This window comes from Apodemus sylvaticus, chromosome 23 (assembly GCF_947179515.1).
Source record: "Apodemus sylvaticus chromosome 23, mApoSyl1.1, whole genome shotgun sequence".
NCBI classification, from domain to species: Eukaryota; Metazoa; Chordata; class Mammalia; order Rodentia; family Muridae; genus Apodemus; species Apodemus sylvaticus.
The window spans coordinates 9,909,638-9,925,429 of NC_067494.1; the positions used below are offsets into that span (position 1 = coordinate 9,909,638).

At 45.0% G+C, this 15,792-nt stretch overlaps 1 protein-coding gene across 1 annotated transcript in view; it reads right to left on the reverse strand.

The window, feature by feature from the left end:
• Nucleotides 1–10,063, reverse strand: part of Moxd1 (monooxygenase DBH like 1) — a 69,236-nt gene extending 59,173 nt beyond the window's left edge. The window contains exon 1 of the mRNA XM_052169858.1: nt 9,781–10,063. Within this exon, the coding sequence (XP_052025818.1) occupies nt 9,781–10,044 (264 nt within the window). The 5' untranslated portion in view covers nt 10,045–10,063. The remainder of the gene's footprint in view (nt 1–9,780) is intronic.
• Between the last annotated feature and the right edge of the window lie 5,729 nt (nt 10,064–15,792).

Consider the following 15,792-nt stretch of genomic DNA (forward strand, 5'->3'; position numbering starts at 1 on the left):
CGGTCTTTTTCCTCCTCTCGGAAATGAAATCTCTGCTAGAGAATAGAGCTTTGACGGATGTTGCGCTAAACAGGATGAAGCAGCAACCCTAGTGGGTGTAATAACAGCTATGAATAGACCGCTTCAGCTTGGGGAGCTGGGTGTAAGCACAGCCGCAGGGAGGTCTTGAGAAAAGCGTGTTCGTCTGTCAGCATCTCCCAGAGCAGGTGCCTGCAGTTCCTCTTCAGTTCCCAATACCCAGAAGCCTGTCGCATCACACACTTCTGTTTATGAGATCAACTGCGGTGATGATGTTAGAGCTGTGCTGTCATATTGACAGTGCAATAAATATGGGTGAGTTGAAGAAGCATCTGTGATCCTTACGTGATCGGGAGGCTCCACAAAGCCGTGCCGGCCGGCTGCATAGACGAAATCTTCACATCGCAATAACCCTCAAAAGGAATTTCTTCGTGAAGAAATCAAAATGTCATCTCAAAATAGAACTTGACTGTGCTTAGGAAACAATAATCAGGCAAACTTCTCTCTTGGTCTTGTGAGAGTCATTAAATACCTATCGGAATTGCAAAATATGAGCCCGTGCTTCTTTAAGGAGCCACGCCAGGAACGTAGTTTTCTGACAGTGTCGCACGGGGTCAGCAGCACCTGTTCATCTCATTTCAGCTTTTACATAAAGTCATCTATAGAATTTCGTGACATGTACAATGAATTGCTAGACCCTTCAATCCTAAGCACATGCTTTGGTGAAAAACATCTCAGTTTTAATCATTAAAGTAACATTATTTTCCTTCCTTCCTAACCCATCTTCTAATTAAAAAAAAAAAAAGTTTAAAAGACTTCACTTAAGAGCCTAGGTTTATTTTATCCAAGCAGTAATAAAAATCATTAGAACAGCAAGATTTTTCTGTTTTTAGGCTCCTCCCCTCTTTTCCTCTCTCCTCCCTTTCCGTTTCTCCTGCCTTTTTCCTCCTTGCTTCCTCTCATGCAAAGGTGTATGTGCATGCGTGTGTGTGTGTGTGTGTGTGTGCACACACACACACACACACACACACACACGCGCGCGCGTGCGCGTGCATGTGCATGTGTGCGTGCATGTGTGTGTGCATGCATGTGTGTGCATGTGTGTGTGCATGCATGTGTGCATGCATGTGTGTGTGCATGCATGTGTGTGTGCATGCATGTGCATGTGTGTATGCATGTGTGTATGTGTGTGCACAGGCACGTGTGCACGCCTATGAATAAACTATTCACAGACTACTGTGGCTAGTGTGTTGAGAAGGAAGAGGAAGAGAGATGCAGATCATGACCCGGAGATACAGAAATCTCTCAGTAATCCCACCGGTTTTAGTTCAGCTGAAGAGAATTGGCAGATTTTAGCTTCTGGTAGGAAAGACATGAGGACCTGAAGATAGGATTTCCACCATGGATAAAGAAAAGGGAAGGAAAAACAGTTGCTCCTACTTTTTAACTGTAGCTAGCAGAAACTGCCACTTACCAAGACAGGGAAGGCTGGCGAGGAGACTGGTTTGAAAGGATTCACGCTCAGTTTGAGCAGAGTATCTATATTGTGGTGGGAAGGTCAGGAGGCAGAAAGCAGTTCAAGAAAGGTGAAATAAAGCAGCAAGCCAATTGGGGACAGGCCTCAGAAACTAAAAAACTTTGTTCTTGAGGCCCTCCAAATACTGCTTTTAAGAGATAAATATTCTTATTTTTATGCTCTTCATATTTAAAGATGAACAGATCTACTATATATAGTTAAATATAGTGAATTTTATTAAAGGGCTAGAGATACAGTACATTCATAACACTGTAACAGCTCCATGCATAACCATCACACACACACACACACATTCACACAGGAAAAACTGCTGTCGTTTTAAAAGAATCATGGAGTTTTCTAATGGTTAAATCTTCCTCTGCTCATTTCTTGGATTATGTGAGAGCATGTGGAAATCTCTTCGGCCTTGGGTTGTAGCTGGAAACTAATTCTGAGGTAAATCTAATCTTGGCTGGCACCAAGCAAGTTTTCTCCCAAATTCTTTCCTAGCACATGTCTGCGCAGGCGTTTCTGTCTGGGCGTGGAGTGCGCATGTGCTTCAATGTCCTTCTCAGAGGCCATCCACCGCTAATGCTCTCCAGTGGGTCTCGACTGGCTTGCCGCAGCGCCCCTCCAGCCTCCACCTCCCCAGCTGTTCTGGAGATCCTGCATGTGCAGGGGGCACTTCATTGCCTGTTCTGTCCTTCGCTCTAGGCCCATGGAGATGTCTCTACGATATAAGCACACGGCGCTGAACGCTTGAAGTAGGACGTTCTGGACCTCACAACCTCACAGGGCCACCCATTCCAGGTTAGCATCTCCGACACAAACACTGATACCAAGCTACAGTATTCTTCTACCCCTTAAGGTGAGCCAGTTGGACTGTTTCCTCTGTGTATCTGTATCTGTCTGTCCACCGCATGATAATGATCATTCTTTCTCTGAAAACGCTGCCAGCTGTTTGTCTGTCCTTGGGTATCCAAATTTCCAGAAGTTTCAGTGACCTTCAGAATGCTGTCATATTACCCACCCTTCCTTTGAAAATGCAGTTTCTAGAAAGGGCCTTTTGGCGCAATCCTCCTGGGACAGAGTACAGTGTCACTATTGAATCCTTTGATGTGAACAGCTCTATCACTAGCTCATACAACCCTCTGTTTACAAGGCCCATTACCGTGAAATGAAACATGCTTAGTAAATTACCTAAGAACTTTACCACAGGAAGCAGATTTAATACAATTTTACAAGGTTGTGCGTATACAGTTAGTTTTATTCACCCTAAACTAGGTGCTTTACTGTATCAGATGCACCATTTGTTTAAGGCCTTAACCTACAAGAACAACTCAGAGGCAAAGGAAATGTAGTCGCATCCTATAAATTATGTTTACGGAAACAAGTTGGCCTCCTGTTGTTAATGGTCAAAACGATCACCACCCAACTGCCTGCACTTTGTTCCAGATTTCCTCACGTTTTAAGCCCCCATCTGTATACTTAGCGAATGCCTTTACGAAAGCTGGGAAGTTCCCATAATTCACTACGGAGTCATTATAGGCATAGCTCTCAATTATAAAGTTCTGCTAAGAGCTTCAATGCCTATTTTGTTTAATCCTTGCAAAACCCATGAGCTAAAGAACATTATCTCCCTTCTGCACAAAAGGAAACTGCCACTTAGGGAGGGCTAAGGGTTTGCCAAGGGCCACACAAGAATTAAGCACACGCGTTGTTGAGGCTCATACCCAGCCTAGAAGACTCCTGGTCTTATCCACATCAGTTCTTGAGATTCTGCCAAGCACATGGAATTGTTCCTGCTACCTCAGGGAGGTTTGGCAGTGCTGACAGTCATCAACCTACAATGTTCCATCCATGCCCTAATAAGATACTAATTATCTACCACTCCTGTACCTCTCCTCCGTCTCCCTCTGCAAGGATAACCTGAGGGTATTTTTACAGCTTATTACCCATCTTACAGAATGGGGGAGGGAGGAAAAGGTTGTCTATTTATGTTATTAAAAAACACTAGAGAGTGTGTTCAAATATAAAAGAAAGCATACTGTTAACTCTAATGAAACGTTTCTAATCAGAACCCTCCTCTTGGAGAAATTATAGACTGGGGATAACCTAGAGCCTAGGACCTTCCATTAATAATGAAAGAAATAAGGTAGCCTGTGGCAACACATAACAGTTACCTTTTACCCTGTGTGTGGGTAGATATTACTGTTGCTTAGAAAAACAGCTAGTACAAGCCAGCATAAGGTGTGTAGTTATAAAGAGGGCTATGGTAAGGAGAGAAAGACCCCTTGCTAATTGTACTTTGGCACACACTTATACTCAAAGGATAAAAACTACTGTTCTTGTCACAGTGTGTGAATTTGGGGACATGCTTAGAACTATGGGCAAATTCATTAAATGCATCTCAGAAGCATTCCCTCGCTAAGAACAACCACCTTGTGTTTCCATTTTTAAAACATACCGTTGAATAGCCACACAGGTATCACACACATACACACACACACACACACAGAGAGAGAGAGAGAGAGAGAGAGACAGAGACAGAGACAGAGACAGAGACAGAGACAGAGAGAAATTTGGAAGAAGCTTCCTAAAGAAATGATCTGCTCCTACTTGAAGGTTCTTTCTAGTTGAGAGTTCTTTACTAGTGATTAATTTCTATTACAGCAAAGCATTGTGAGGCATCAGTATGCACTGTCTTGTGGCTGTTGTTACTACACGTGAAGCAAGCGTTCCCATAAACACAGTACTGCATAATGAATTCATCTCTTTCGTGAGTAACTTCCCCAGCACCCCTTTACAAACTATGAATCCCTCAAGCGTCATTCATTTTCTTTGAAGTGGACTCTGGTTTCTCCTTCCAAGATTGCCAGCATCTGCCTCCGCTAGCCCAAAGCCTCGAACTCTGTTTGTCAATTCAGGTGCATTGTTGTTTCCTTGGCTCTGCGATCTGGTCTCGGCTCCTTTCTCCAGGCTAATTATGAAACCTCCTACTCTTGCCAGGAGAGGCACACAGCTTACAGCTGAGCACCATCATCTTGCATTTGAACAGTGGGGCTTGTCTCCTTGTTTAGCAGTGCTGAGAGCCAGAAGCTTGGAAAGGCCCCTTCCTCATCTGGTAGTCGGGGCCTGAGGGGAGGAGCCGTGGGGGGGCGGGGGGCGGGGCATCATCGGGAGATTTATAAATATCTCAGCTGCAGCTGAGCTGTGTGGTGTTTGCATGCTTTCAGTGTGCTTTGCCAATGTTGCTTTGTTGCAGTTGGCTGGGGTGTGCTTAAAGAGAAGCACAGCGTGAACCACAAAGAATGCTCCCTGTTTTCCGCGATTTCAGCTCTCTTGCAGGAACTTCCTCCGTGAGGGGCCCAGCAGCAATGACCCAGCTGCTCTACACTGCTGCACACACAGAAAAACTTCAGTTTTTGAATGGGCCGACAAGCGAGGTTACCACAAATGATGACATATGGGTCGGACGGACTCCATTCACTAGCGACGTCTACCCCCATAGGGAAGGGTGAATCCGTTTTTGTGCCAATCAAGAGCACATCTGACAATGATGCTCTCTTCTCTCCTTCACACAAACTGGGCATTCATTCCAACACAGGATTACCAGCCTCGAATGGGCCCTCGCGCAGTTGCTAAATGGTTCCGATGGGGGTGGAGTGGTTGTGTCAAAGGGGCAAAGAACAGGGGAAGGACAGGAATCCATCAGAGGATTGAAAGTCCGGCTGACGCATGAGACAAAATACTGGGGTTCTGAGAAGCCAGTTGGAAAGGACAGAGTGTTTCCCACCCGGCCAGGTTCCTGCTGTAAAAGACAGATTAGAAAGCGACTTGCCCAGCACCCCAGAGGGACTGTACTTCTGTAAGCGTAATGCCCTGTTTATCCTTCACATATTTTATCCTGAGGCAGGCTTCCCTTCATAGCACCCCCCACACACACCCTTCCCAGTTTGACTGTAGCTGGACTGGTACAAATGATGATACTTCTCAGAAGGCCAGAAGATCCCCAAATGGGCAAATCGAACTTCCATAATTAACAGGCCTTTAGGTCTCAGTGCTGTTCATTCATTTGTTTGCTTTGAAATAACATCTTATTATATAACCCAAGTTGGTTTCAACCTCAGCATCCTCCTGCCTCAGCCTCTCTAGTGCTGGAATTACAAGTGTGTGCCACCATGTGGAGCCCTAGGTATATTTTAAAGACTTACTAAGCCTGTTGCCTTGCTGATTCATAGAAATATAATAAAATATTATGTATGATATATTTACAACATATGATATATGATATATGATATATAGTGAATATATGTTATATACGACATAATAATTATGTTATACATAATATATGTCATATATAATATAATACAACATATATAATATTATATACATATATATGTCTCTATATACATATATACCTATATATATGTGATGGTGTGGAGTGTATATATATATATATATATATATATATATATATATATATAAACAGGCCCTTAGGTCTCAGTGCTGTTCATATATATATATATATATATATATATATACCCCACAGCCTCAAACACACACACACACACACACAGACACACACACATATATATATATATGTATGTATCTGTAAGCCAGCCAACAGATGTTACAATGTCATCTACAGGTAGTTTCCTTGGGTCTAACCTGAACAAATGATTGGGAATCATTAAAAAATAAAAGTTTGCCAAAGTTCACAGAGAGAGGGAACTGAGTGGCTAAACAGAAGGTGGTGTGGGTGAATACCATTAGAAGGAGAGGACTGGTCAGTGAATGAGCATCGGCTCCTGATGTAACGTCAACATAGAGTAAGCATGCATACCTAAGTGGCTAGAGTGACCAGAGGCGTGGTGAAGGTAGAGTGAGCGGTGGAATCCGCTTTACAAAAATGGCCACACTGATACACTCCATTATAAGGTAAGGAAGGTCTGGGCTCCTTTCTGAATCTATGAGCCCGTGATCTATGAGCCCGTGACAACGGTAAAATCCGCCAGTGGCTGACTCACATGGAAGGTCATCAACGGCCTCGCTGAGGTTCTACCTTGGCCTCTGGGAATGATGAGTCTGAGAGCAGCCGCTCTGCTGTGAGGAAGCCAGGTGGAGAGGCCACAGTCACACCACAGAGCTGGCCGAGTGAGGAGCCAGCCACGGGTCACCCTCCATCCCAGACAGACAGAAAGGTGAGTGAGCGAGCCTTCAGACACTTCCCACCACGCCTATTAGAGCTGACCCAGAATGGAGACCCGCAGCTGATTCCACCAAGCCCTGCTCAAACTACATACATTTGAGTAAAATGAAAGTGATGTGCTAAAATACTATGCTTGGGGTAAAAATTTTTCTAACTTTCTTAAAGTTAAAAAAGTTTAACTTTCTTAAGTCAGTAGCCCAGATAATGGCAAAGACTCCCAGATACTGAAATCATTTTCCTGGCATAGAATAAACACCCTGGAAGGGAATTAGACTTGCCTTTTGCTCTCCCATGGACTTCCATAATTTATGTTGATAATTGATTCAACTTAAGTTTTTTTCCTTCTTGGTCCAAGATTGCATCATCTGTCAGCTAGACCTCGGTAGAAAGTGTACATGTGTGCACTGTGTGCAGACTCGAAAGAGCGCAGTATTGACTAGTCAGAAGCACACACACACACACACACACACACACACACACACACTGGATGTGTGCTCCCCTGACAGCGTAACTGACTGAGACTATGGCTCTCCCGCAAGCTCCACTTGTTCTTGAACCTCCCCTCTTCTCCTCAAGCCACATTCTGCATAGCCTGACCTCTTGATTGCTCCAGGCATTTGGCTCTGCGGCATTATGTGGAGCCAAAAATCTTCTTCCTTTTTGCTTAGGAATCACCAATAGTCATGCAAGAGTCAATACCCATTTGTCAAGAAGGGTTTATAGGTAATCTTTAAAAATACAATCAAAATATTAAGAATGTGAACGTTCAAGTTCAAAATTAGATGGAAAGGGCTGAACTATTAGGGGAAAGCCATAAAAGAGAATGACCAAGGTGTCAGCTCAGGTTAAATCACACAGCCTGATGCCGTTGTCCAGCCATGGGCGCATGCTGCACTTACACTAATGCCCCAGGGAAGCAACGCGTTCTGTGTCATTGTTCTATGCAGTCTATTCCCACTGGAAGCAAAACCGCATGAAATCCAAGCTCTACTAATAAAATCATATACGTTTCATTAAAGAAGCATGTTTTGGTTTGAACATAGTTAATTAAGGCACATCTATCATACCACTGTATGAGAAATCTTAAATAAATATTTAGGGAGAAAAAAAAAGATGGTTTTAAGTATTAGAAAATAAGATCTCCCACTCTAGATTTCTGGCTGTAATCAAAACATTTCTTTTTATTAATATTATTAATATTTTACCTCATTAGAGAGGTTTTAAATAGGCTCTCTTGCCACCTAACCAATTAATACGTGCCCTAAAATCAGAAGAATCTCTAAGGAAATGAAGTGGTAAAGGAAGTCAGGCAAATAAGAAACTGAGTAACTCACATATGAAATCAAAGAATGTATTTCTGGAGCAATGGGAAATAGAAAAGGATATTTCCCATTCATTACACATACAGTGTCCATTTTAATGCATCTCACATTAATATATAACTACTGCCTTAAGAAGAGTTCAGAGTTTCTAAATCAATCTGAAAAACACTTAATTCTTACAAAATCTTAGGAATAACCACCCACAAGGAGCAACAATTCTGTGTCTTAGCAAAATGTTTGTGATGGGCCCATTAAGGAAAGTTGGATCAGGATTCTTCCCTTGGATTTTCCACTTGATATCTAACTGTGTGGGCTTTCCAGAAATGCTGCTGTTTTGGCAAAAACAGTGTCAGGTTAACTTTTGAGGTTTACCAGATTGCAATTACCACAGCAAGATGCCTCATGCCTACTTCTATAGGCTGTGCTGGGGTCATGATACTAAAAAAAAAAAAAAAAAAAAAAAAAAAAAAAGCTTTAAATTGTTATTATTATTTTTGGTTGCAGTAGGTATTAAAATAAGGTAGCATCTTACTCAGATTATGGGAGAGCAAGCTAGTTGGCTAGTGGGGCCTGGGATCGAATCCTCAGGCAACAAGTTCCATCTCTGAGATGATGCAGCTTTAGAAAAGTTACACTGGGGAAGTCAGCAGAGCGAGCCCCATCAGAGGCGCATGGCGAGGAAATGGTGACTTGGGAGAAGTGAACGCACACACGCTAGGGTGGCTTGGAAGTTCGAATTGCTGTCAGTTTATTTCTAGCCAACTATTTCAGCGTCAGAGCTGAAGCTAAAATATGATAGCACCTCAGTCAGAGTGCTGTGAAAATCCTTACAAGACTGGAGGAAGGATTGAGCCAAACACGTTGAAATTCACAAGAGGCTATGCTGCCCAAGGGGAGATAATCTCAGAAGTCTTCATGAGGCTTCTTAGCAAGGGCCTGCGCTCTTGGATGGAAGTTGGGTGGTAAGAAAGTGTGTATAGCCACTCTGACCCAGATGTTGTTCAATATCCAGGAAGCCGAGCTGCAGAATTCTGGTAGTTTCCCTATACATAAAGATGCCTGTATCAGGTAGCATCTACCAGAGCTCTCTCCCCTAGAACTAATGGGCAGCGAACAAATCAGATGAATTTGTTGCCTTTTAAGCGGAAAATCTATCCCTGAATAGAGGGTTCTGCTTGGAGACTTGGGTTGTGCACAGGTCGCTAAACCCGGTTTCCTCCACAGCTGTCAATAACAAAACTTCCTTAAGCAATTCTTCAGGGCCCTTCATGCTTCTTGTGCATAGTCTAGTAAATGTTGATCCTGTTCCGCGGTGCCCCCAAAACCAACCTCTGGAGACTCTCTGCAATTCCCAGCCATAGACAGGCAAGTGCACCCTGCCCTTCCATGCAGATCTGACCTGTCTCCAAAGCTGTGTCCTTTTTTTTCTTGAGGGGTGGAGGGGAATATGTGGCCTGTGCACAACGGTCTGTTAAGTGGGACACCAGGATGCGAGCTTCCCAAGGAGGGAAACGTCCCCCCCAACCCCCGTGAAGACTGCAAATGACATAGGCAGGGACCCCAGAGCAAGCTCAGGCTTGGATGACCCTGGAGCAAAAGGTGACAAAGGAGTTGAGGATGACTCCGCTGCATAGATGGTATCAGCCTCGCTGCCCATCTAGTTCCCGGGGTGATCCCAGCACAGGGAGCTCCCCGAAGGGACCTGAACTTACCTGGAGGTAGGGCCGTCCGCGGGCCACGCCGCCCACCACGATGTCTGCCGCGGCCATGGTCCCCGTGGGCGAGAAGCCGAAGCCCACGTAGCCGTTTGTGCGCACCTCCAGGCGGAAGGCCAGCCGCTCGCCCTGCCGGCCCCAGAGCAGCCAGTACTTGCCTTCGGGGTCGAGGACCACGCGGTGCGGGTACGAGCGGCCGGAGCTCCCCGCTGCCGTCGCGGGGAGCAGTGCCCACAGCACTAGCAGCGGCCAGCCGCACATCCTCCTGTCCCTCCGCACCTGGGCTGCAGCCACTGGGGGGCGAAGACCCGGGAGTCCAACTTGGGACCGCCCCGGGGCTGGCCGCGCCCGCCTGCCCGCCCGCCCGCTGTCCCCGCCCCTGCTGGCGCTGGGTCCTACCAGGAGACTCCCCAGCCTCTCCCCAGGCATCCACCTGCTGCCACCCTGCATCCGATTTTGTCCCTGAAGTCTGTGTTAAGAGGGCGGGAAGGCAAGAAGCTTCCTGGAAGAAGCGGAGAAAAGGGGACCCAGCGGGGTAGAGGGAAAGGAGGGGTAAAAGAGTTGAAGTGCAGACTGGGAGGGAAGGACCTAGGGAAAGAATTGGAAAGTGATGGGACAGAAAAAACATCCCGCTTAGGACCACAGGTGGGAAGAGACAGCTAGGAGAATTTGGGGTGTGGTGGAGAGAAAGGGAAAGCACCCCCACCCCCAGACGGTAACTGCACAGTTTGCATTCCTGGCTGTTGAATTTCCTCAGCTGGAGCACCTAGCGATGCCTGCATTTCTCCTTCCCTTGCTTCTTTTCTGGGAGAAGGCAGGGCCGGGGAGGTGGAGTACCACTCTTAGTCCTCCTGCTGATTTCGGAGCTTTCCAATGGGATTTGGTTTCTCCGGTTTGGTGGTGAAGGGATGACTTCTGCCTCCACAGCAGAGGAATAATCAAGGTCAGCTTTCCTTTGAGTCCCTTCACGTCCCACCTCCACCCCCTCCACTGCCACCAGCGATCCTTTTAAGTTCTGGCCAAGGTCCTGTTAATCTCAGGTCTTGCTCCGCTTTGAACACAACACTCCTGTAGTCCAGATGCCCAGGACTCATTAGGTTGAGGACACATTAGATTCCTCATTAGTGTATGTTGCTTTACCATGTTTCAGAAGCAAACTCTCGTCTGATTTAAAAAACAAAACAAACAAACAAAAACCAAAACCGAATAGGATAACGAAAGAAGGGAGATCAGACCAAAATATGGATAAGAATACAGACAAGCGCACTGCTGCTCTCTGTGCTACTTCTGTCCAAGTGTACGTAGATGTCAGCCTAGGGTGTGTGTGTGTGTGTGTGTGTGCGCGCGTGTGTGTGTGTTTGTGTGTCTGTGTGTGTGTGCGCGTGCACATGTATGTACGAGTGTGCGTGCTCCCGCGTGTGTGCACGTGTGCGCGCGCGCACGCACATGTGTGTGTATGAGTGCGCGCGCTCCCGCGTGTGTGCACGCGCGCCTGTGTGTGTGTGTGAGCGTGTGTGTGTGTGTGTGTGTGTGTGTGTGTATGCGCGTGTGTGTGCATGTGTATGCAGGTGCTCGCACACATGTCTTAAGGCTTCTATTGTTTTGATGTAACAGCGCGACAAAGCAAGCTGGGGAGAAAAGGATATACTGGACTTATGCTTCCACATTGTGATTCATCATGTAGAAAGTCAGGGCAGGAACTCAAGCAGGAAAGAAACCTGGGTGCAGGAGCTGATGCAGAGGTCATGGAGGGGTGCTGCTTGCTAGATTGCTCCTCTTGACCTGTACTCTTACAGAAACAGAACTCAAGACCACCAGCCCAGAGATGGCACCACATACAACAGGTTGCCCCCCCCATCAATCACTAATTAAAAAATGTCTTCCAGTCTTGCCCACAGCCCCATCTTATGGAGGCATTTCCTTAACTGAGGCTCCTTTCTCTCAGGTGACTTTAGCTTGTGTCAAGTTGACACAAAGCTTCCAACACAGTCTGTATGTTTCTGTGTATCTGAGTGTGTTGTGTGTGCGTATGATGTGTGTGGCATGTGTATGTGGCTATATGTGTGTGTTTGTGTGTATGTGTGTGTTTGTGTAGGTGTGGTGTGTATGTGGGTATATGTGTGTGTTTGTGTGTATGTGTATGTTTGTGTATGTGTGGTGTATATGTGGGTATATGTGTGTGTTTGTGTGTATGTGTGTGTTTGTGTAGGTGTGGTGTGTATGTGGGTATATGTGTGTGTTTGTGTGTATGTGTGTGTTTGTGTATGTGTGTTGTATATGTGGGTATATGTGTGTGTTTGTGTGTATGTGTGTGTTTGTGTATGTGTGCTGTGTATGTGGGTATATGTGTGCGTCTGTGTGCATGTGTGCATTTGTGTGTTGTATGTGTGTATATGTGTGTTTGTGTATGCATGTGTATATATGTGTATGTGTGTATCTGTGCAAAACCTGTAAATCGTTAAACTCTGTTAGAAGGTATCAAGCTTATTTCTTTTTGAAAACCAAATTATATCTATATGAAGTTAATTATCTAGTGTGGAGCTTACATTGTAGAAAATTTCAAAATATTGAAATTAGAGCTCTGGCTTAGAGATGAAGTAAAATCTTGCAACGTGTGAAATAACTATACACATATTTAACTTCTCTCTACCTGTATTGACTAGAGTACTTCAAAACCTTACCACCCATTTCTCAATTTAGTGCCCTAAATCTGCCACTTTCCCTATGAAGAGAAATGTTTATTGTTCTAGTTTTCCAGTTTATTATTCCTAAAGTAGCCATAATAATGTCAATTAAGTTTTATATTAATATTTATATTATATATAAATATAGTCTTTTCTGAAAGCAGTTTTGAGATGGAACTGCCTCCTGAAGGATTTGAGCAGTTGTCTGGAGAAATGATTTGTTCCCAGATAAGAAGGGACCACTGTCCGAAGGGTTAGCCGGTGACGACAGGACATCATCAGAAAAGAGGGATGTGAGGATCTTGGGTTAAGTTAGAGCTACCAGAGTCTTGAAAGAGTTGGGCTGGAGAGGTGGCTCAGAGGCTAAGAGCACTGACTGCTCTTCTAGAGGTCCTGAGTTCAATTCCCAGCAACCACATGGTGGCTCACAACCATCTGTAATGAGATCTGGTGCCCTCTTCTGGTGTGTCTGATAGCTATGCTGTACTCATATAAATAAAATAAACAATTAAAAAAAAAAAAGAGAGATGGAGCAAGGGGAATGGAACCCCAGTGCAACTCTGGGGAGGTACTGAGTGCAACTGGGTGTCAACCATGCTGCCGCAGTGCCTTCTGGGAAGGTACTGAGGACAGCAACAGATGGCGGCAGCCTTCAAACTTCAACCTCTACCAGGACTGCAGCTCCTGTTGCTGGATTCCACCCGGAGGAAGAAGGACTGATGTGGATAGAAAGAGTAGGAGAGCCGACACAAGAGAAGTGGACTGCTGTGCCACCACAGGCAGACTTCCTGTGTTGCGTAGCCTCTGCCTTCAGTGGCAGGGATGTCAGAACAATGAAAGCTAAGCCTTCTATTTTGTGACCCTTTTGTTACCCTGGAAACGAACGCATCAGTTCAATGTGCTTTCCTGTGGATCCCTATATAAATTCCAAATTCACACCTGCCCGGACGTTTTCTGTCTTGTCTCACGGTGATACCATTCCTTATAAGATTTGCCTGAAGTTTCTGTTCACCCCATTGCTTGCCTCAATCACTGCCTCTGGGTAGGAGTACACTCCCTTTACTGTGGGTCTTCATTCTGCCAGACTAAACGGGAGAGGCGCTAGTTACATCTCATCCTCTGGTGCCGGGTTCCCAGAACCCCAGGAGCAAGTGTGGTGGTTGGTGGCCTAAGATGGGGGTTCCAGCCTGGGTAAGAACTGACACAGGCTGAGCCTAAAGCTGGGGTTCCCAAACTCCAGGACAACCAGATGCTGCTGGATACCGCAAGGAGGACGACAGGTCCTGGGCAGGATTTGGGGCATTGGGGTAGCTCGGGGCGAGCATGCGAAGCATGGAGGGACCTTCTGCGGGAGACTTAGGTGGCTGTGTATGACAAAGCCTTCCCCCTCCTGCAGTCCTTGAGAAGAGAGACAGTCCTTGCTTGCCCAAACCATTTATTCATTGTTTGTCGTGGAAAATGTGTGACTACGACTTCATCAGTGTGGACCAGTGGTTAAATACCTTTTGCAGGAAGGAATGTCTGGGAATGTCAGTGTTTATTGGCTAAACACTGGGAATCAGCCAACCTAGTGTTACCTCATTAGGATGCAGAACTCTGGACTCTATATGCTATGTGACTAGTTGTCACGATCAGATCCTCATGAGGGGTGTCGTGGTCACGTGCTCTAGGACAGAAACCAAGTCAGGAGTAGATGAAATGCCTACCATTCTCAGCTATGAGAGTTTCCTGGGTTTCGGAATCCGCTCAGCCTTCCTAGTTCTTGTCTGGTGACACTGTTGCACTTGCCCCACAGCCTACCACTCTCAGCAGACAGCCGTGTTGGCTCGTGTCCCAACACCTTTACAGATTGCTTGTTCTGTCAGGATTGCCCTGTCTCCCCTCTGCCCTTGGGAATATTTCCTGAGCCTCTGTGCGCATGTCTCAGTCAGGTGGTATCAGTTCCTCAGTGGCAGCACGAGAACAGTTTCAGATGTCCGGTATCACCCAGTACATATTGGTGCATGTGCAGTCTGTGTACATGCTTGGCCTCTTAACTGCCACATTGCTTAGCGAACAGACAAGCAGAGAACAGATACTGATTGACTATCTGCAGGAAAACCAAATCTAAACATCTCTAGGTTATCCTCTAAGAGTCCTGTTAACAAACTGATCTAGGGAGGGTGAGCGTTAGTGCTGTGGTTGAATGCTGTAATTTACACGGTATTGTAATGATTTGGAAGAAAATGGCCCCATAGCTTAAAGGGAGTGGCACTATTAGGAGGTATGGCCTTGTTGGAAGAAATGTGTTTCATTCTCTTCCTGCTGCCTACTGATCAGAATATAGAACTCTCAGCTACCTCTCCAGCACCGGGTCTGCCTGCTTGCTGCCCTGATTCCTACCCTGATGATAGTGGACTAAACCTTTAAATTGTAAACCACTCCAATTAAATAATTTTCTTTTTAAGAGTGGCTGTGGCCATGGTATCTTATCACAGCAATAGAAACCCTGACCAAAGCGGGTATTAAGACAAAATATAAGAGACCACACATGAATACACAACAGAGAGAGCTGTAAGTTGGATTCATGAAGATCAAGGAGTATGAAGTTTTTGTTTCTTTTTTTCTAAGAAGAAAATAGATTTTAATGACATTAAATGTTAATATCATCAATAAATAATGGAACTAAAATTACATATGTAAGCTCTTGGAAAATATATAAAACAGTTTCGCAAATAATCCACATACAAGAAGGTAACTAAAGTTTTGTGTATTTAACAATTACTTAAACACCATTGGGTTTGTGTGTATGTGTCAGTCAACACAACAACCCTCGCCAACCCCGCTGGTTAATGCAGTGATGGCATGGGCTTCTACATATTTCATTGAAAGGTTAGTTTGGTGACATGAAAGTTTTTATAAAAAAGAATTACTGTACTTTGTCATGATTGGTGTTATAACTCAATCTTCTGGGGCTCGAGAAACATTAACACTATTGTGTTCATTTTGAGCTTAGTTGAATGCATAGAAATCTATCAGCACAATGCCTACTCAAGAGAGACACTCTACTTTGGTTTGAACTAGCCAAGTACTGTAATATAAAATAGAAAATTGTGTTATGTTCCCTTTGTAAGTACCTGAGTTCTCTAGGGCAAAACGCTCTTGTCAATTCATTTGGAAATAGGTTACTGCACTAATGCCTGTCTTCAATTTATAAGGAAAACAGAAGGGACCTAGCCTGTGGCTGAGTAACTGTATAGTGTAGTTAACCAGATCTGATCCTTAGCAATGGGGGAAAAAACATTAAGGGAGGAAGCAGGAAGGTCCATTAAAACTTTGTGTATAG